We start from the raw sequence: 22192 nt of genomic DNA, 5'->3' as shown, positions 1-22192 counted from the left end.
TTTTATTTTTAATGTGGTGGAAAGGTGGTGTGATTCAAATTTTTATATTTTGTTTAGATTTGTAAAATGTTATTCATTCATTTTTTTACTTTATTGTTTTAGTCCCCTTAAGGAACTTAAAGCAAACCTGTCAGCGGGATTTTGCTATGTAAACTACAGGCATTGTCAGGTTGCCAGTGCCACTGATATACTGATTAATATGATACCTGGGGTGAAGAATCCATCTTGCGGCTCTAGTGTAATCAGTGTTAGATGTTTTCAGTTCATGATATGCCCGTGCTCCAGGGCAGGACTGTAGGCAGAGTCTGATCTTCCTGTGCTAAGCCATCGAAATCAAGGCTGCCTCGAAGCACAAACAGTCTGTCTCTATGATGATGAATATGTTTGTGCTTCGGGGCGGCCTGTAGGGAGGTCTGGATCTATCTCTGTATCTGTATATGGAGGTATATATCCTTTTTATAGTTAACAAATGTCCTTCGAGCAAGCATTCACAGGTAAAGGGGAAGAATAGTGATGAGACCAACTTGCATTGTTTAATTATTTATTCTATTTGCATAGTTTTTTCTCCTCTATTTTGCAAGTCAACAAACTGGCTGGCCTGAACAATGTGTAATCAGCATATCAGAAAAAATAATTGTTCAATGACCCTGTATCACTAGTCATCCAGAATAACAGCACAATATGTTACAACAAATTGTCAACTTACAAGTCAATATTACAGGTTTAAACTAACAAAAGTCTGTGTTTTCTTGACCAACCAGAAATAAACACATACATTCAAAAGTCAACATATAGATAACAGTCTATTCCTCCTGGCTTGCTGAAAATAGACATCTGGTTAATTAAGATAAAATGCATTTATCACCCACTCCTGGTTTTGGCTTACAAATACTGATGTAAAACACTGACCAAATACTGCTGGTGTGACGGCAGCCTTAATGTGACGTCTGTAGCTGCTTCTCTTTGGTGTGGCTGTGATGTTAGGTGATACTGATCATGTTGCTTCTCACAGCTGCTTTTTCAGGTTTGTGTCAGCCAGGAGAGCAGTCAACTTTTTGTCATAAGTTTTGTAAATCATTTATATTACATAGGAGATGCTGGGACCACTGTATATATATGACATAGGAAACGCTGAAACAGCTGTATATGCACCACATAGGAGATGATGGGACTGCTATATAAGCATAACATAGGAGACAGTGTGACTGCTGTCTATACATCACATAGGAGACACTGGGACTGATGTAAATACATCACATAGGAGACACTGAGACAGCTGTATATACACCACATAGGAGACAAAGGGACTGCTGTACAGACCAAAAGTTTGGACACACCTTCTCATTTAAAGATTTTTCTGTATTTTCATGACTGAAAATTGTACATTCACACTGAAGGCATCAAAACTATGAATTAACACACGTGGAATTATATACCTAACAAAAAAGTGTGAAACAACTGAAAATATGTCTTATATTCTAGGTTCTTCAAAGTAGCCACCTTTTGCTTTGATGACTGCTTTGCACACTCTTGGCATTCTCTTGATGAGCTTCAAGAGGTAGTCACCAGGAAAGGTTTTCACTTCACAGGTGTGCCCTGTCAGGTTTAATAAGTGGGATTTCTTGCCTTATAAATGGTGTTGGGACCATCAGTTGTGATGTGGAGAAGTCTGGTGGATACACAGCTGATAGTCCCACTGAATAGACTGTTTGAATTTGTATTATGGCAAGAAAAAAGCAGCTAAGTAAAGAAAAATGAGTGGCCATAATTACTTTAAGAAATGAAGGTCAGTCAGTCCGAAAAATTGGGAAAACTTTGAAAGTGTCCCCAAGTGCAGTGGCAAAAACCATCAAGCGCTACAAAGAAACTGGCTCACATGAGGACCGCCCCAGGAAAGGAAGACCAAGAGTCACCTCTGCTTCTGAGGATAAATTTATCCGAGTCACCAGCCTCAGAAATCACAGGTTAGCAGCAGCTCAGATTAGAGACCAGGTCAATGCCACACAGAGTTCTAGCAGCAGATACATCTCTACAACAACTGTTAAGAGGAGACTTTGTGCAGCAGGCCTTCATGGTAAAATAGCTGCTAGGAAACCACTGCTAAGGACAGGCAACAAGCACAAGAAACTTGCTTGGGCTAAAGAACACAAGGAATGGACATTAGACCAGTGGAAATCTGTGCTTTGGTCTGATGAGTCCTAATTTGAGATCTTTGGTTCCAACCACCGTGTCTTTGTGCGACGCAGAAAAGGTGAACGGATGGACTCTACATGCCTGGTTCCCACTGTGAAGCATGGAGGAGGAGGTGTGATGGTGTGGGGGTGCTTTGCTGGTGACACTGTTGGGGATTTATTCAAAATTGAAGGCATACTGAACCAGCATGGCTACCACAGCATCTTGCAGTGGCATGCTATTCCATCCGGTTTAGTTGGACCATCATTTATTTTTCAACAGGATAATGACCCCAAACACACCTCCAGGCTGTCCAGACTAGGACTGGCAAGCGTGAAGATCCGTGACGTGGGTTGCCAGCTTATGTATTGTGGCCATAATATTAACTAATACCTTACATTTTTTGATATGTTCTTGTGCACTTTTTTTACTTTTACTTTTTGAGGTGCAGTTGGGCCCTGATGGCTTTGTAAGTTGTGGCCTCTGTTCACACGGGACGCATTACAGTTAGCACTGGTCAGCCCGCCACATGGCGATACTAATAGGCTATAATCCAGTTTTGGTGCATATTCTGTGTGAACACTGCTGCAGATTATTTATTTGCACTGGTGTGCCAAGCGGCCAATCCCTGATTGTAGGCTGGCTGTCTGATTTGGTATTACCACACCTGTGTAGTCGCCATCTTTACTTGGGCCCACTGCACTATGAGAGTGCATTTGATTTGAGGCCTAGACAGGTAAGCACCTTTGGCTGTTTTTCTGTGGTGTTTTGTGTAAGGGCTATTTGACCAAGAAGGAGATTGATGGGGTGCTACGCCAGATGACCTGGCCTCCACAGTCATCAGACCTGAACCCAATTGAGATGGTTTGGGGTGAGCTGGACCACAGAGAGAAGGCAAAAGGGCCAACAACTGCTAAGCATCTCTGGGAACTCCTTCAAGATTGTTGGAAGACCATTCCCGGTGACTACCTCTTGAAGCTCATCAAGAGAATGCCAAGAGTGTGCAAAGCAGTCATCAAAGCAAAAGGTGGCTACTGTTGTGAATTCCGCTCTTTGGCTCCCTCCGGTGGTTGTAAGTGGCATTTTTGTGAGTTCTGCTCTTGGGCTCCCTCCTGTGGATTTAAGTGGAACTGCTGCTCCTTGGATTTAGCAGTCAGCAGCTGCTTCCACTGATCGTCTATTCTGGCTCGGCTATTTATCCTGGATCTGTCCTTCAGCCAGTGCCAGTTGTCAATGGTTCCTGCTTGGATTCACATCTCTGCTTGGATTTCCCTGATATTCTGACCAGTTCAGCAAAGATAAGTCCTTGCTTGTTCTTTTGCTGTCCACATATTGTGGACGTAATCGTTCTGCACATTCTATGTTTTTTCTTGTCCAGCTTGTCACTATGGATTTATTCGGTTAAGCTGGAAGCTCTGGGTAGCAGATTTACCCTCCACACCTTTAGTCAGGTGTGGAGATTTTTGTAAACTCTGTGGTGGATTTTTCTAGTTTTGAATACTGACCGCACAGTATTCTGTCCTGTTCTATCTATCTAGCTAGATTGGCCTCCTTTGCTACACCCTGGTTTCATTCTGCGTATGTCATTTCCCTCTCCACTCACAGTCAATATTTGTGGGGGGCTGCCTATCCTTTGGGAATTTTCTCTGAGGCAAGATAGCTTTCCTGATTCTATCTTTAGGGGTATTTAGTCCTCCGGCTGTGACGACTCTGACGAGATGTCTAGGGAGTGACAGGAACATCCCACGGCTACTTCTAGTGTTGTGCTAAGCTCAGGAACTGCCGTTAGTACAGGTACCACCTCCTCCAGAGCTCGTCCCATGTTGCTCCTAAACCACCAGTTCATAACAGTACAACTGGCCAAAAATGAATTAAATGCACCTCAAAAGAAGGAAAAAAAAGTTCTGAACCATTTTTTTTTTGCAGTCTGTTTTGTCTTTTTTTTCCTCTTAATCTCTGGGTGGTTCAGGATTTTGGCGCTGGCATTGATGTTCAGGGTTTGTTTTCTCGTGTCGATCAACTTGCTGCAAGAGTACAGAGTATCCAAGATTATGTTGTCCAGACTCTGGCTTTAGAGCCTAAAATTCCTACTCCTGATTTGTTTTTTGGGGACAGATCCAAGTTTTTGAACTTCAAAAATAACTGCAAATTGTTTTTTGCTTTGAAACCCCGTTCCTCTGGTGATCCCATTCAGCAGGTTAAGATTGTCATCTCTCTGCTGCGTGGTGACCCTCAGGACTGGGCATTCTCCCTTGAATCAGGGGATCCGGCATTGCTTAATGTAGACGCATTTTTTCAAGCGCTTGGATTATTGTATGCCGAACCTAATTCTGTGGATCATGCAGAAAAAACCTTGTTGGCCCTATGTCAGGGTCAGGAGGCGGCAGAATTATACTGCCAGAAATTTAGAAAATGGTCTGTGCTCACTAAATGGAATGAGGATGCTCTGGCAGCAATTTTCAGAAAGGGTCTTTCTGAAGCCCTTAAAGATGTTATGGTGGGGTTCCCCACGCCTGCTGGTTTGAGCGAATCTATGTCTCTAGCCATTCAGATTGATCGGCGCCTGCGCGAGCGCAAAGTCGTGCACCATATGGCAGTGTCCTCTGAGCAGAGTCCTGAGCCTATGCAATGTGATAGGATTTTGACTAGAGCAGTACGGCAGGGATTCAGACATCAGAATAGGCTGTGTTTTTACTGTGGGGATTCTGCTCATGTTATTTCTGATTGCCCTAAGCGTACTAAGAGGGTCGCTAGGTCTGTTACCATCAGTACTGTACAGCCTAAATTTCTCTTATCTGTGACCCTGATTTGCTCATTATCGTCCTTTTCTGTCATGGCATTTGTGGATTCAGGCGCTGCCCTGAACTTAATGGACTTGGAATTCGCCAGGCGCTGTGGTTTTTCCTTGCAGCCTTTGCAGAGTCCTATTCCTTTGAGGGGGATTGATGCTACACTGTTGGCCAAGAATAAACCTCAGTATTGGACTCAGCTGACCATGTGCATGGCTCCAGCACATCAGGAAGATTGCCGTTTTCTGGTGTTGCATAACTTGCATGATGTTGTTGTACTGGGTTTTCCATGGTTACAGGAACATAATCCGGTGCTGGATTGGAAATCTATGTCTCTGACTAGTTGGGGTTGTCAAGGGGTACATTGTGACATTCCTTTGATGTCAATTTCCTCTTCCCCCTCTTCTGAAGTCCCTGAGTTTTTGTCGGATTTCCAGGATGTATTTGATGAGCCCAAGTCCAGTTCCCTTCCTCCACATAGGGACTGTGATTGTGCTATTAACTTGATTCCTGGCTGTAAGTTCCCTAAGGGCTGACTTTTCAATCTGTCTGTGCCAGAGCATGCCGCCATGCGGAGTTATGTCAAGGAGTCTTTGGAGAAGGGGCATATTCGGCTGTCTTCGTCACCATTGGGAGCGGGGTTCTTTTTTGTTGCCAAGAAGGATGGCTCATTGAGACCCTGCATTGATTATCGCCTTCTTAATAAGATCACGGTCAAATTCCAATACCCTTTACCTTTGCTTTCTGATTTGTTTGCTCGGATTAAGGGGGCTAGTTGGTTTACTAAGATTCACCTTCGAGGGGCATATAATCTTGTTCGTATTAAACAGGGTGACGAATGGAAAACTGCATTTAATATGCCCGAAGGCCATTTTGAATACCTTGTGATGCCTTTCGGGCTTTCTAATGCTCCTTCTGTATTTCAGTCCTTCATGCATGATATTTTCCGCAATTATCTTGATAAATTCATGATTGTGTATTTGGATGATATTTTGATTTTTTCCGATGATTGGGAGTCTCATGTGAAGCAGGTCAGGATGGTATTACAGATCCTTCGTGATAATGCTTTGTGAAGGGGTCTAAGTGCCTATTTGGAGTTCAGAAGGTCTCTTTTTTGGGGTTTATTTTTTCCCCCTCGTCTATAGAAATGGATCCTGTTAAGGTCCAAGCCATTCATGACTGGATTCAACCCACATCGGTGAAGAGCCTTCAGAAATTTTTGGGCTTTGCTAATTTTTATCGCCGTTTCATTGCCAACTTTTCCAGTGTGGTTAAGCCCCTGACCGATTTGACGAAGAAAGGCGCTGATGTGACGAATTGGTCCTCTGCGGCTGTTGAGGCCTTTCAGGAGCTTAAACGCCGATTTACTTCTGCCCCTGTGTTGCGTCAGCCGGATGTTTCTCTTCCTTTTCAGGTTGAGGTTGACGCTTCTGAGATTGGGGCAGGGGCCGTTTTGTCTCAGAGGAATTCTGATGGTTCTTTGATGAAACCGTGTGCCTTTTTTTCCAGAAAGTTTTCGCCTGCGGAGCGCAATTATGACGTTGGCAATCGGGAGTTGCTGGCTATGAAGTGGGCATTTGTGGAGTGGCGACATTGGCTTGAGGGAGCCAAGCACCGCGTTGTGGTCTTAACCGATCATAAGAATCTGATTTACCTCGAGTCGGCCAAGCGGCTGAACCCTAGACAGGCTCGATGGTCCCAGTTTTTCTCCCGTTTTGATTTTGTGGTCTCGTATCTTCTGGGATCTAAGAATGTTAAGGCTGATGCCCTCTCTAGGAGTTTTTTGCCTGATTCTCCTGGAGTCCTTGAGCCGGTTGGCATTCTTAAAGAAGGGGTGATTCTATCTGCCATCTCCCCTGATTTGCGGCGGGTGCTTCAGGAGTTTCAGGCTGATAAACCTGACCGCTGTCCAGTGGGGAAGCTGTTTGTTCCTGATAGATGGACTAGTAAGGTAATTTCTGAGGTTCATTGTTCAGTGTTGGCTGGTCATCCTGGGATTTTTGGTACCAGAGATTTGGTTGCTAGGTCCTTTTGGTGGCCTTCCTTGTCGCGGGATGTGCGTTCTTTTGTGCAGTCCTGTGGGACTTGTGCCCGGGCCAAGCCTTGCTGTTCCCGCGCTAGTGGGTTGCTTTTGCCCTTGCCGGTCCCTGAGAGGCCCTGGACGCATATTTCCATGGATTTTATTTCGGATCTTCCTGTTTCCCAGAATATGTCTGTTATCTGGGTGGTTTGTGACCGGTTCTCTAAAATGGTTCATTTGGTACCTTTGCCTAAATTGCCTTCCTCCTCTGATTTGGTTCCATTGTTTTTTCAGCATGTGGTTCGTTTGCATGGCATTCCGGAGAATATTGTGTCTGACAGAGGTTCCCAGTTTGTTTCTAGGTTTTGGTGGGCCTTTTGTGCTAGGATGGGCATTGATTTGTCTTTTTCTTCGGCGTTCCATCCTCAGACAAATGGCCAAACTGAGCGAACTAATCAGACCTTGGAAACCTATTTGAGATGTTTTGTGTCTGCTGATCAGGATGATTGGGTGGCTTTCTTGCTGTTGGCCGAGTTTGCCCTTAATAATCGGGCTAGTTCGGCTACTTTGGTTTCGCCTTTCTTTTGTTATTTTGGTTTTCATCCTCGTTTTTCTTCGGGGCAGGTTGAGCCTTCTGATTGTCCTGGTGTAGATTCTGTGGTGGACAGGTTACAGCAGATTTGGACTCATGTGGTAGACAATTTGACGTTGTCTCAGGAAAAGGCTCAACGTTTTGCTAACCGCCGTCGGTGTGTTGGTCCCCGGCTTCAGGTGGGGGATTTAGTCTGGATATCTTCTCGTCATGTTCCTATGAAGGTTTCTTCCCTTAAGTTCAAGCCTCAGTTTATTGGTCCTTATAAGATTTCTGAGATTATCAATCCGGTGTCTTTTCGTTTGGCCCTTCCAGCCTCTTTTGCCATCCATAATGTTTTCCATAGATCTTTGTTGCGGAGATATGTGGTGCCCGTTGTCCCCTCGGTTGATCCTCCTGCCCCGGTGTTGGTTGAGGGGGAGTTGGAATATGTGGTGGAGAAAATTTTGGATTCTCGTTTTTCGAGGCGGAGGCTTCAGTATCTTGTCAAGTGGAAGGGTTATGGCCAGGAGGATAATTCTTGGGTTGTTGCCTCCAATGTCCATGCCGCCGATTTGGTTCGTGCCTTTCACTTGGCTCGTCCTTATCGGCCTGGGGGCTCTGGTGAGGGTTCGGTGACCCCTCAAGGGGGGGGGTACTGTTGTGAATTCCGCTCTTTGGCTCGCTCCGGTGGTTGTAAGTGGCACTTTTGTGAGTTCTGCTCTTGGGCTCCCTCCTGTGGATTTAAGTGGAACTGCTGCTCCTTGGATTTAGCAGTCAGCAGCTGCTTCCACTGATCGTCTATTCTGGCTCGGCTATTTATCCTGGCTCTGTCCTTCAGTCAGTGCCAGTTGTCAATGGTTCCTGCTTGGATTCACATCTCTGCTTGGATTTCCTTGATATTCTGACCAGTTCAGCAAAGATAAGTCCTTGCTTGTTCTTTTGCTGTCCACATATTGTGGACTTAATCGTTCTGCACATTCTATGTTTTTTCTTGTCCAGCTTGTCACTATGGATTTATTCAGTTAAGCTGGAAGCTCTGGGTAGCAGATTTACCCTCCACACCTTTAGTCAGGTGTGGAGATTTTTGTAAACTCTCTGGTGGATTTTTCTAGTTTTTAATACTGACCGCACAGTATTCTGTCCTGTTCTATCTATCTAGCTAGATTGGCCTCCTTTGCTACACCCTGGTTTCATTCTGCGTATGTCATTTCCCTCTCCACTCACAGTCAATATTTGTGGGGGGCTGCCTATTCTTTGGGAATTTTCTCTGAGGCAAGATAGCTTTCCTGATTCTATCTTTAGGGGTATTTAGTCCTCCGGCTGTGACGAGGTGTCTAGGGAGTGACAGGAACATCCCACGGCTACTTCTAGTGTTGTGCTAAGCTCAGGAACTGCGGTTAGTACAGGTACCACCTCCTCCAGAGCTCGTCCCATGTTGCTCCTAAACCACCAGTTCATAACAGGCTACGTTGAAGAACCTAGAATATAAGACAGAATTTCAGTTGTTTCACACTTTTTTGTTAAGTATATAATTCCACATGTGTTAATTCATAGTTTTGATGCCTTCAGTGTGAATGTACAATTTTCATAGTCATGAAAATACAGAAAAATCTTTAAATGAGAAGGTGTGTCCAAACTTTTGGTCTGTACTGTACATAACATAGGAAACATTGAGATTGCTTTATATGCATCACAGGAGACTCTGGGGTCATATAAATTACAGGAGGGGCTGGGGGGCATAGACATCACAGGAGTTGCTGAGACATATTAATCACCTGGGAGGCTGGAATGTTGTGAATTCTGTTTGTGGGCTCCCCCGGTGGTGTTTTATGGTATTGCCACTTATTTGCCTTCTTCTATCCTTGATCACCTGTTGACACCCATTAGGGGAGTTTCCTATTTAAGGCTGCTTGGCTGCTGGTCCGATGCCGGCCAACAATGTATCAGTAGCATTCTGTTGCATTTTCCTGCCTCAAGATCCTGTCAGCTAAGTTGATTTTTGTTTCTAGTTAATGCTATTTTTGTCCAGCTATTTGCAATGTGACTCTCTGTAGCTGGAAGCTCTCGTGGACTGAAATTGCCACTCCAGTGGCATGAGTTGTCACTGGAGTTTTAAAGTAATTTCAGGATGGTGTTTTTGAGTAGTGTTTTGAAGTGGACCGTGAAGTGACTCTTTCCTGTACTTCTGCTATCTAGTAAGCGGACCTCACTGTGCTAAATCTGCTGTTCATCCTACGTATGTCTTTTCCTCTTGACTCACCGTCAATATCTGTGGGGGACTGCTATCTCCTTTTGGGGTTCATCTCTGGAGGTAAGGCAGGCCTGTATATTCCTCTGATAGGGGTAGTTAGATCTCCGGCTGGCGCGTGGTGTCTAGGGCATCGTAGGAAACACTCCCCGGCTACTTCCAGTGTCGTGTCAGGTTCAGGTCACGGTCACTTTAGTTCCCATCACCCGAGAGCTAGTCCGTTGTTATTTTGATTTCCCTGCCATTGGGAAAATCATAACAGTTTGGCCGGCCCACATGTGTTAAAACTATGCACTAAAGCAGGAAAGGATATGAAAAGGTTTTTTTTCCTTCTGTGTTTGGAAAGTGCACCTTAGTGCTTATTTGTACTCCGTGCTTAAACTGCAGTCTTCAGCCTTTTTTTTTTTTTTCCTCTCCTCTTAATCTCTGAATGGCTTTGGTTACACCTGTTTGAATCATGGATCCACAGAGTTTGGTTGCAGGTTTGAATAACCTGGCTTCAAAGGTCCAGAACTTACAAGATTTTGTTATACGTGCTCCTATGTCTGAACCTAGGATCCCTATGCCTGAATTTTTTACCGGAGACAGATCCCGTTTTTTGAATTTCAGAGAGAATTGTAAATTGTTTTTGTCTCTGAAATTTCGCTCTGCTGGTGATCCTGCGCAACAGGTTAAAATTGTTATTTCTCTATTGCGGGGTGACCCACAGAGTTGGGCATTTGCATTGTCGCCAGGGGATCCTGCGTTATTAAATGTAGATGCGTTTTTTCTGGCTTTGGGGTTGCTTTATGAAGAACCTAATTTAGAGATTTTGGCTGAGAAAGCCTTGATAGCTCTTTCCCAAGGGCAAGATGAAGCTGAGATATACTGCCAGAAATTTCGTAAATGGTCGGTGCTTACTAAATGGAATGAGTGCGCTCTAGCAGCTAATTTCAGAGAAGGTCTCTCTGATGCCGTGAAGGATGTCATGGTGGGGTTCCCTGTGCCTACAGGTCTGAATGATGCCATGAAATTGGCTATCCAGATTGATCGGCGTTTACGGGAGCGCAAATCTGTGCACCATATGGCGGTATCTTCTGAGCAAAAATCTGTGCACCATATGGCGGTATCTTTTGAGCAAAAACCTGTGCACCATATGGCGGTATCTTCTGAGCAAAAACCTGTGCATCATTTGGCGGTGACCTCTGAAAAGGCACCAGAGCATATGCAATGCGATAGTGTATTGTCTAGAGGCGAACGACAGAATTACAGGCGCAAAAATGGGTTGTGCTTCTATTGTGGAGATCCAGCTCATGTTATATCAGCATGCTCTAAACGCATAAAGAAGGTTGATAAAGAGGTTGATAAATCTTTTTCTATGGGTACCTTGCAGTCTAAATTTCTTTTGTCCGTGACATTGATTTGTACTTTATCATCTGTTACTGTGGATGCTTATGTGGATTCTGGCGCCGCTCTGAGTCTCATGGATTGGTCCTTTGCCAAGCGTTGTGGGTTTGATTTAGAGCCTCTGGAGGTTTCTATTCCCTTAAAGGGTATTGATTCTACACCTTTGGCTAGCAATAAACCACAATATTGGACACAAGTGACTATGCATCTTTCCCCAGACCATCAGGAGATTATTCGTTTCCTTGTGTTATATAATCTACATGACGTATTAGTACTTGGATTACCATGGTTACAAATTCATAATCCAGTCTTGGACTGGAGATCAATGTCTGTGCTGAGCTGGGGATGTCGGGGGATTCATGGGGATGCACCTTTGGTTCCAATTTCTTCATCTACTCCCTCTGAGATCCCAGCATTTCTGTCAGATTTTTATGATGTCTTTCAGGAGCCTAAAACTGATTCTCTTCCCCCTCACAGAGAGTGTGACTGCGCTATTGAGTTGATTCCCGGTAGTAAATTTCCTAAGGGTCGCTTGTTTAATTTGTCTGTACCTGAACATACTGCTATGCGGGAGTATATCAGAGAATCTTTGGAAAAGGGTCATATTCGCCCCTCTTTGTCTCCATTGGGGGCAGGGTTTTTCTTTGTGGGTAAAAAGGATGGTTCATTGAGACCTTGTATCGACTATCGACTTCTGAATAAGATTACAGTTAAATACCAGTACCCGTTACCTTTACTGACTGATCTTTTTGCTCGCATAAAGGGGGCGAAGTGGTTCACTAAGATCGATCTACGTGGTGCGTATAATTTGGTGTGGATTAAGCAGGGGGATGAGTGGAAGACCGCATTTAATACGCCTGAAGGCCATTTTGAGTATTTGGTAATGCCTTTCGGTCTCGCGAATGCCCCTTCCGTTTTTCAGTCCTTTATGCACGATATTTTCCGTGAATATCTGGATAAATTTATGATTGTGTATTTGGATGATATTTTGATTTTTTCGGAGGACTGGGAATCTCATGTTCAACAGGTCAGGAGAGTTTTTCAGGTTTTACGAGCTAATTCTCTATTTGTGAAGGGCTCAAAGTGTATTTTTGGGGTTCAGAGAATTTCCTTTCTGGGATATATTTTTTCCCCTTCATCTATGGAGATGGACCCTGTTAAGGTTCAGGCTATTTGTGATTGGATACAACCTACTTCTCTAAAGAGTCTTCAGAAATTCTTGGGATTTGCTAATTTCTATCGCCGATTCATAGCGGGTTTTTCTGCCATTGCTAAACCTTTGACTGATTTGACCAAGAAGGGTGCTGATGTTGCTAATTGGTCCTCTGCGGCTGTGGAGGCCTTTCGGGAGCTTAAGCGCCGCTTTTCTTCTGCTCCTGTGTTGCGCCAGCCTGATGTTTCGCTCCCGTTCCAGGTTGAAGTAGATGCTTCCGAGATCGGAGCAGGTGCAGTTTTGTCGCAGAAAGGTCCTGACTGCTCAGTGATGAGACCATGTGCGTTTTTCTCTCGAAAGTTTTCGCCCGCTGAGCGAAATTATGATGTTGGAAATCGGGAGCTCTTGGCCATGAAGTGGGCATTTGAGGAGTGGCGTCATTGGCTTGAGGGTGCTAGACATCAGGTGGTGGTCTTGACTGACCACAAAAATCTAATTTATCTTGAGTCAGCCAGGCATCTGAATCCTAGACAGGCGCGCTGGTCGTTGTTTTTCTCTCGATTTAACTTTGTGGTCTCATATCTGCCTGGGTCTAAGAATGTGAGGGCGGATGCCCTCTCTAGGAGTTTTGAGCCTGACTCGCCTGGTGATTCCGAACCTACTGGCATCCTGAAGGATGGGGTGATATTGTCAGCTGTCTCCCCAGACCTGCGGCGCTCTTTGCAGGAGTTTCAGGTGGATAGGCCTGATCGCTGTCCGCCTGGTAGACTGTTTGTCCCTGATGACTGGACCAGTAGAGTTATTTCGGAGGTTCACTCTTCCGCGTTGGCAGGTCATCCTGGAATTTTTGGCACCAGGGATCTGGTGTCTAGGTCCTTCTGGTGGCCTTCCTTGTCTCGAGATGTACGTATTTTTGTGCAGTCTTGTGATGTTTGTGCTCGGGCTAAGCCCTGCTGTTCCCGGGCCAGCGGGTTGTTGTTGCCCTTGCCTATTCCTAAGAGGCCTTGGACGCACATCTCTATGGACTTTATTTCTGACCTTCCTGTTTCTCGTAGGATGTCCGTCATCTGGGTGGTGTGTGACCGTTTTTCCAAGATGGTTCACTTGGTACCTTTGCCCAAATTGCCCTCCTCCTCTGAGCTGGTCCCTCTATTTTTTCAGAATGTTGTGCGTTTGCATGGTATTCCTGAGAATATAGTGTCTGACAGGGGTACTCAGTTTGTGTCTAGATTTTGGCGGGCGTTCTGTGCCAGGATGGGCATCGACTTGTCTTTTTCGTCTGCATTCCATCCTCAGACTAATGGCCAGACTGAGCGTACTAATCAGACCTTGGAGACTTACTTGAGGTGTTTTGTGTCCGCTGATCAGGACGATTGGCTTGATTTTTTGCCATTGGCAGAGTTTGCCCTTAACAATCGGGCCAGTTCTGCCACTTTGGTTTCTCCATTTTTTTGTAATTCAGGGTTTCACCCTCGCTTTTCGTCCAGTCAATTGGAGTCTTCGGATTGTCCTGGAGTAGATGCTGTGGTTGATCGAATGCATCAGATTTGGGGACAGGTTGTGGACAATCTGAAGTTGTCCCAGGAGAAGACTCAACAGTTCACTAATCGTCATCGGCGTGTCGGTCCTCGTCTTTGTGTTGGGGACCTGGTTTGGTTGTCTTCTCGATTTGTTCCTATGAAGGTCTCGTCTCCTAAGTTTAAGCCTCGGTTTATCGGCCCTTATAGGATTCTGGAGGTTCTCAATCCTGTGTCCTTTCGTTTGGACCTCCCAGCATCTTTTACTATTCATAATGTTTTTCATCGGTCATTATTGCGGAGGTATGAGGTGCCGGTTGTTCCGTCTGCTGATCCTCCTGCTCCTGTGCTGGTTGAGGGTGAGTTGGAGTATGTGGTGGAAAAGATCTTGGACTCCCGTGTTTCCAGACGGAAACTTCAGTATCTGGTTAAGTGGAAAGGCTATGGTCAGGAGGATAATTCTTGGGTGACAGCATCTGATGTTCATGCTCCTGATTTGGTTCGTGCATTCCATAGTGCTCATCCAGATCGCCCTGGTGGTTCTGGTGAGGGTTCGGTGCCCCCTCCTTAAGGGGGGGGTACTGTTGTGAATTCTGTTTGTGGGCTCCCCCGGTGGTGTTTTATGGTATTGCCACTTATTTGCCTTCTTCTATCCTTGATCACCTGTTGACACCCATTAGGGGAGTTTCCTATTTAAGGCTGCTTGGCTGCTGGTCCGATGCCGGCCAACAATGTATCAGTAGCATTCTGTTGCATTTTCCTGCCTCAAGATCCTGTCAGCTAAGTTGATTTTTGTTTCTAGTTAATGCTATTTTTGTCCAGCTATTTGCAATGTGACTCTCTGTAGCTGGAAGCTCTCGTGGACTGAAATTGCCACTCCAGTGGCATGAGTTGTCACTGGAGTTTTAAAGTAATTTCAGGATGGTGTTTTTGAGTAGTGTTTTGAAGTGGACCGTGAAGTGACTCTTTCCTGTACTTCTGCTATCTAGTAAGCGGACCTCACTGTGCTAAATCTGCTGTTCATCCTACGTATGTCTTTTCCTCTTGACTCACCGTCAATATCTGTGGGGGACTGCTATCTCCTTTTGGGGTTCATCTCTGGAGGTAAGGCAGGCCTGTATATTCCTCTGATAGGGGTAGTTAGATCTCCGGCTGGCGCGTGGTGTCTAGGGCATCGTAGGAAACACTCCCCGGCTACTTCCAGTGTCGTGTCAGGTTCAGGTCACGGTCACTTTAGTTCCCATCACCCGAGAGCTAGTCCGTTGTTATTTTGATTTCCCTGCCATTGGGAAAATCATAACACTGGAAGGAACAGACATCACTGAGGGGCTATATGCATCACTAGGAAGCATAGACAGTACTGGGGGTATATATGTCCCTGGGGAGAATATACGTCACTGGTGGGGTCACATACATCAATGGGGGCTATATACAGAACTGGGGGCTATATACATCACAGGTGGGGGCGATATACAGTACTTAGTGGGATATACAGCACTTCTGGGGCAAATGTATCACTGGGGAATATACATGTCACTTGGGGCACATACAGCCCTGAGGGGATATACAGCACTGGGGGGACAGGCATCGCTGGGGAGGCACAGAGATCACTGGGGGGCTCACATAGATCACTGGGGGTGCACAGAGATCACCCGGGGCACACAGAGATCACTAGGGGGCACACAAAGATCACTAGGGGGAACACAAAGATCACAAGGGGGACACAAGGACCACAGGAGGGGTACAAAGATAACAGGGGGCATAGCTGGTAGGCACATAGCTGGAGAGGACAGAGATAACAGTGAGCACAGAGATCACAGGGGAGCACAAATATCATAGGGAGGTACATAGCAGGAAGCACATAGATCACAGAGGGGCACAAATCTGGAAGCCACAGAGATCACAGGGGTGCACATAGCTGGAGGGCACAGAAATCACAGGGACATATAGCTGGGGGACAGAGATCACAGGAGGGCACATAGCTGGGGCACAGTAATCACAGGGGGCACATAGCTGGGGGCACAGGGATCACAGGGGGGCACATAGCTGGGGCCACAGAGATCACTGGGGGGCACAGGGATCACAGGCGGGACATAGCTGGGGCCACAGAGATCACATAGGGGCACATAGCTGTGAGGCACAGAGATCACAGGGTGCATATAGTTGGGGGCACAGAGATCACAGGTGGGGCACAGAGATCACAGGGGGGCACATAGTTGCAGGGCACAGAAATCATATTAGGGCACGTAGCTGGAGGGGGGCACATAGCTGAGAGGCACAGAAATCATCAGCAGACAGGCACAGAGCTGCCAGCATGCACAGAGATGCCAGCATGCACAGAGATTGCTCTGGACTCTATGGCAGCAGCTCCTCTTCCGGGACAGGAGGACGGGAGCCGATTGGGTGCTAACCCCACCCAACCGGACACTAACCCACCCACCCTGATGATGTCACCATTCATGTGCAGTCAGGCAGCGTTCTATAATGTCTGTGTCTGTGTACCGTGCACTTGGGAGTTAAAGGGCTGGCAGCTGATAGGATACGGCTGCCGCCTGAGGATTGCGGACTCCGGGGACATGCCCTCGGGCCGCATGAAAAGCGGACACTAACCCACCCACCCTGATGATGTCACCATTCATGTGCAGTCAGGCAGCGTTCTGTAATGTCTGTGTCTGTGTACCGTGCACTTGGGAGTTAAAGGGCTGGCAGCTGATAGGATACGGCTGCCGCCTGAGGATTGCGGACTCCGGGGACATGCCCTCGGGCCGCATGAAAAGTCACCCTTTTGAGGTTCCCCACCCCTGACTTAATGTATCACACAGACATCTATGACTTATCTCTTCTCTAGCGCCTTAATTACTTTTTTCCCCACCTGTAAACAAACTCTATAGTGCTATTGCCATACATACAACTGTAACCCCTTGGTGCCTCTACACAGTAAAAGTGCCCAGATTGTACCTCAACAAAGCTAAAGTGCCCCCTCTCTGCCCCTACATGGTAATAGTGCCTCTATTGTGCTTACAGATGGTAATAGTGCAGCCATTGTGCCTTTACATACTAACAAGGCCGCGTCTGTGCCTCCCCATAGAAATAATGACACCTCTGTGCTACCACATAGTAATAATTGCCCCCTTTCTACCTCCATATATTAAGAGTGCCCTTTCTGTGCCCCAGTATAGTAATAGTTCCCCATTTGTTCCTGTACATAGTAATAGTGACCCTCTAGGGGCCTCCACACAGTAATAGTGCCCAGATTGCACATAAACATAGTAAATATGCCCTATCTATGCCTACTGATAGGAGTTCAAATATGGTTTTAGCTATAACATTCTTTCCAGTACAGAATGTTTGATTTTGATTACTTTGACACTTGAACAGTGGTCCTTGACTGTTGCCTTCACATATGGGACCTCGGCAGATGACATTTTTCTTAAAAGCAATTAGATTTCTTAAGTTTGGAATCCACCCAAGGTCATAATTTTCATGGAGTTTGTATGAGTTTCCACCTAAAGGCCAAAAATATGCTAGTAAACAATACATTTATTTTTCTTAAAGAGGTTGTACTTTTTCATTGATGACCTATCCTTAGGATCGGTCTGTGTCTGACACCAGGCACCCTCGATGATCAGTGGTCCCCTGTGTCGGCGTCAGCAGCCGCCGGCTGGAACTGCTCGATTGTGGAGCTGCTCCATTTCCTGATAGTGGTCGCCGCCGGGTAATACACATCCACCTCCTATTCAAATCAATAGGAGGTGGATGGTTAGTACCCTGCTGCCGCCACTATCAGAAAATGGAGCACCTCATCAATGGAGCAGATCTGGCCACACTGAGATCAACTGATAGGCAGGGGTGCCGGACGTTGGACACCGATCGATCCTAAGCAGAGGTCATCAATGAAAAAGTACAACCTCTTTAAGGGTACCGGCATGCATGTATAATAGGCTGTTGTACATTTCATTGTGGTGTATAGCTATCTTTGTTTTAATGATCTACCCCACTATTGGCGAGCTGTCTCTTTTTTTAGGATGTCGGCAAACAAAACTAGAGGTGTCTCCTCCGTCAGTGACCTCTGTGTTTCCTAGAATATCGTCTTGCGTCATGGAGCTCTGTAGATTTTACCAACAATGTCTCTGTACTATTCAAGGACAGTATTCAAGACACAAGAAGCAGAGGTATCGAAGCCGTCTCTTATATTCTGCTATACGATGTCAGGAGAATGTCCTCCTTCCATTAAGTGAATTAAGGTAGTTGTTACCTATCCACAGGATTGGCGATAACTTGTTGATTGGTGGGTGTCCCATTTTCGGAATCCACATTGAATGGCAGATCGAACAAGTTTCATTCCCAACGGTGAATTTTTATTCCTGTTACAAGATGACCGATTGCCGCTTCATTCATTCCATGGAACAGATGAGAAAAGCCAAGCGCAGCTCTTTCAGCCTCATGGCAAATAAATGAATCACGGGTCGCACATACGCAAGGTCACTCCAGTATAATGGAAATAAAAGTTCCCGGCTTTGCTGATTGAATAGGTACGAGCAATCAAACTCCCACCAATCCTGTGGATAGATGATGTCCGATGAAAACAGGTTAACCTCTTTAAGTTGTTAAATAGGATTATTTGACAGAGGCCATACATACAGTTGTGCTCAAAAGTTTACATACCCCGGCAGAATTTTTGCTTTCTTGGCCTTTCTAAAGAGAATATGAATGATAACACCAAAAAGTCTTCTCCACTCATGGTTAGTGGTTGAGTGAAGCCATTTATTGTCAAACTACTGTGATTCTCTTTTTAAATCATAAATAATAACCCAAAACATCCAAATGACCCTGATCAAAAGTTCACACACTCTGGTGATTTTGGCCTGATAACATGTACAAAAGTTGACACAAATGGGTTTGAAAGGCTACTAAAGGTAACATCCTCTCCTGTGACCTGTGACAAATGCCAGGATAATTGTTCGGGATGCAAAGAAAAAAACACAAATAACATCAGCTGAAATACAGGACTCTCTGAAAACTAGCGGTGTGGCTGTTTCAAGATGCACAATAAGGAGGCACTTGAAGAAAAATGGGCTGCATGGTCGAGTAGCCAGAAGAAACCCATTACTGCGCAAATGCCACAAAGTATCTTGCCTACAATATGCAAAACAGCACAGAGACAAGCCTCAAAACCTCTGGAACAAGGAGTGATGAGACCAAAACTGAACTTTTTGGACACAACCATAAACGTTACATTTGGAGAGAGGTCAACAAGGCCTATGATGAAAGGAACAATTTTCCTGGCATTTGTCATGGGTTACAGTAGTTTGACAATAAATGGCTTCACCCAGCCACTAACCTTGAGTGGAGTAAAAGTTTTGGTGCTATCATTCATATTCTCTGAAAAAGGCCAAGAAAGCAAAAATTCTGCCAGGTATGTAAACTTTTCAGCACAACTGTACCTAAGGTCAGACATCCCTTTCATACTGGATGCAATACACTGGCCGGAGGCAGATAACGCACATAACTGACTATAGGTAATGGTGGCAGTTCATCTCCTCTTCACTCTCCGCATAGTAACTTCTACATATCGCACAGCATGTTCACCACATGTAAGTCAATTTCTTGTTCTCTGTCCTACTCTCCAAATGCCTGTTGTAAAAATAAAACCATTACAGCTGCCTCTCAGAACTCAAGCAGGAGCTCATAATCACGTTACATTTCGTAATGTCCCTCTTATACAGAAAGCTTATGATTCCTGCATAACTCACCCTCTCCTAGAGGAAGCCTGTGATTCCTGCTTCCCCCCCACACACACAGAGGAAGACTATGAGTCCTAATTATCTCACCATCTTAAAGAGAAAGCCTGTCAGTCCTTCATATTCTACCCCCTCGAAGAAGAAGACTATAAGTACCGCATCTTCCATTCTCTCGTAGAAGAAGCCTTAAGGTACCTTCACACGAAACGACATTATAACGATATCGCTAGCAATCCGTGACGTTGCAGCGTCCTCGCTAGCGATATTGTTTCGTTTGACACGCAGCAGCGATCAGGATCCTGCTGTGATGTCGCTGGTCGCTGAATAAAGTCCAGAACTTTATTTGGTCGTCCGATCGCTGTGTATCGTTGTGTTTGAAAGCAAACGCAACGATACCAGCGATATTTTACACTGGTAACCAGGGTAAACATCGGGTTACTAAGCGCAGGGCCGCGCTTAGTTACCCGATGTTTACCCTGGTTACTAGCGTAAAATGTAAAAAAAACAAACAGCACATACTCACATTGCGTCCCCTGCAGTCTGCTTCCTCCTGACTCAGCGCCGCAAAGTGAAAGTGAAAGCAGCACAGCGGTGACGTCACCGCTCTGCTCTCACTGTACGGCGCTCAGTCAGTCAGGAAGTGGACGCAGGGGGACGTGAATGTAAGTATGTGCTGTTTGTTTTTTTTAGATTTTACGCTGGTAACCAGGGTAAACATCGGGTTACTAAGCGCGGCCCTGCGCTTAGTTACCCGATGTTTACCCTGGTTACCAGGGGACCTCGGCATAGTTGATCGCTGGAGAGCGGTCTGTGTGACAGCTCTCCAGCGACCAAACAGCGACGCTGCAGCGATCGACATCGTTGTCGCTATCGCTGCAGCGTCGCTTCGTGTGAAGGTACCTTAAGAGTCCTTCCTCCTCCACCAACACAAAGAGGAAGCCTGTGAGTCCTGCTTCCCCCACACACAAATAGAGGAAGCCTGTGAGTCCTAATTATCTCACCCTCTTACAGAGGAAGCCTGTGAGTCCTTCATATCCCACCCTCTCATAGAAGAAGACCATAAGTAGTTCATATCCCATTCTCTCATAGAAGAAACCTGGGAGTCTTTCTCCCACCACAAACACATAGAGGAAGCCTTTGAGTCCTGCTTCCCGCAACTACACATGGAGGAAGCCCGTGAGTCCTAATTATCTCACCTCTTAAAGAGAAAGCCTAGGAGTCCTTGTTCCCCCACCAACACAAAGAGGAAGCCTGTGAGTTCTGCTTCCCCCCCACACACATAGAGGAAGCCTGTGAGTCGTAAGTATCTGACCCTCTCATAGAGGAAGCCTGTGAGTCCTGCATATTCCATCGTCTTGTAGAAAAAGCCTATTAGTCCTAATTATATCACCCTCTTACAAAGGTAGCATATGAGACCTGCATATCCCCCCGTCTCATAGAAGATGAAAATACACTGGTCTGACAAAGTATTCATTCCCTTGGCATTTCCCTTGGCATTTTGCTACCTCACAACCTGGAATTTCACTGTTTTTTTTGAGGGTTTGTATCAGTTCATGTAAAGGACATGCCTGCAAATGTGAACGTTTGTTTTTTTTTTTATTGTGAAACAAACAACAAATAGGAAAAAATAACTGGAAACTTCAGTGTGCATAATTATTCACCCCCTAAAATCAGTACTTTGTAGAGCCTCATTTTGCAGCAATTACTGTACATCTGCGAGTAGCTTTGGATAAGGATCTATGAGCTTTCCAATTGCCACTGGGATGTTTGCCCATTCCTCAAGGCAAAACTGCTCCAGCTCCTTCATGTTACATGGTTTCCTCTGGTGAACAGCAATCTTCACTTCTGACCACAGAGTCTCAATTATATTAAGGTCTGGGCTTTGACTAGACCACTGCAAAACATTTACACATTTCCCCTTAAGCCACTGGAGTGCTACTTTAGCAGTATGCTGTGGGTCATTGTCTTGTTGGAAGGGGAACCTCCATTCCACTCTGAAATCACCAAATAACTGACAGACTGAAATAGGTTTTGCTCAAGAATATCCCTATATTTTGCATATCCATCTTCACCTTGACTTGGACAATTTTCTCTGTCCCTGCTGCCGAAAAACATCCCCACAGCATGATGCTGCTGCCATCATGTTTCACTGTGGGGATGGTGTTCTTGGGGTGATGAGCTATGTTGGTTTGGCGCCAGACATAGCGTTTAACTTGGTGGCCAAAAAGTTCAATATTGGCCTCATCTGACCACAGCAGCTTCTATGTATTAGTAAAGGCTTTTTCTGTCCACTCTACCATAAAGGCCACCTCTATGGAGTGTACGGCTTATTGTAGTCATATGACATATACTCCAGTCTCTGCTTGGGAACTCTTCAGCTTCTTCAGTCTCTGTGCTGTCTTTGTGATTAATGCCCTTCTTGCCTGTGCTGACAGTTTTGGTGGTGGCCCTCTCTTGGTTTCTTGCTCTTTCCATTTGATGATAATGGATTGATGGTGCTCCAGGAGATCATCAGAGATTGGGATCTTTTTTTTTTTTTTATAACAGACCCTAACTTGTACTTCTCAGTAACTGTGTCCCTGACTTGTTTGG

General features: G+C 45.5%; 1 protein-coding gene across 1 annotated transcript in view; it reads left to right on the top strand.

Moving 5' to 3' along the window:
* The window catches only part of OC90 (otoconin 90), a 123265-nt gene that overhangs the window by 13316 nt on the left and 87757 nt on the right, over positions 1 to 22192 (top strand). The window contains exon 3 of the mRNA XM_077271249.1: positions 17884 to 18031. Within this exon, the coding sequence (XP_077127364.1) occupies positions 17884 to 18031 (148 nt within the window). The remainder of the gene's footprint in view (positions 1 to 17883; positions 18032 to 22192) is intronic.

Source organism: Ranitomeya variabilis, chromosome 6, assembly GCF_051348905.1.
Source record: "Ranitomeya variabilis isolate aRanVar5 chromosome 6, aRanVar5.hap1, whole genome shotgun sequence".
In the NCBI taxonomy this organism is placed as follows: domain Eukaryota; kingdom Metazoa; phylum Chordata; class Amphibia; order Anura; family Dendrobatidae; genus Ranitomeya; species Ranitomeya variabilis.
This window is presented reverse-complemented; position numbering and strand designations above follow the sequence as displayed.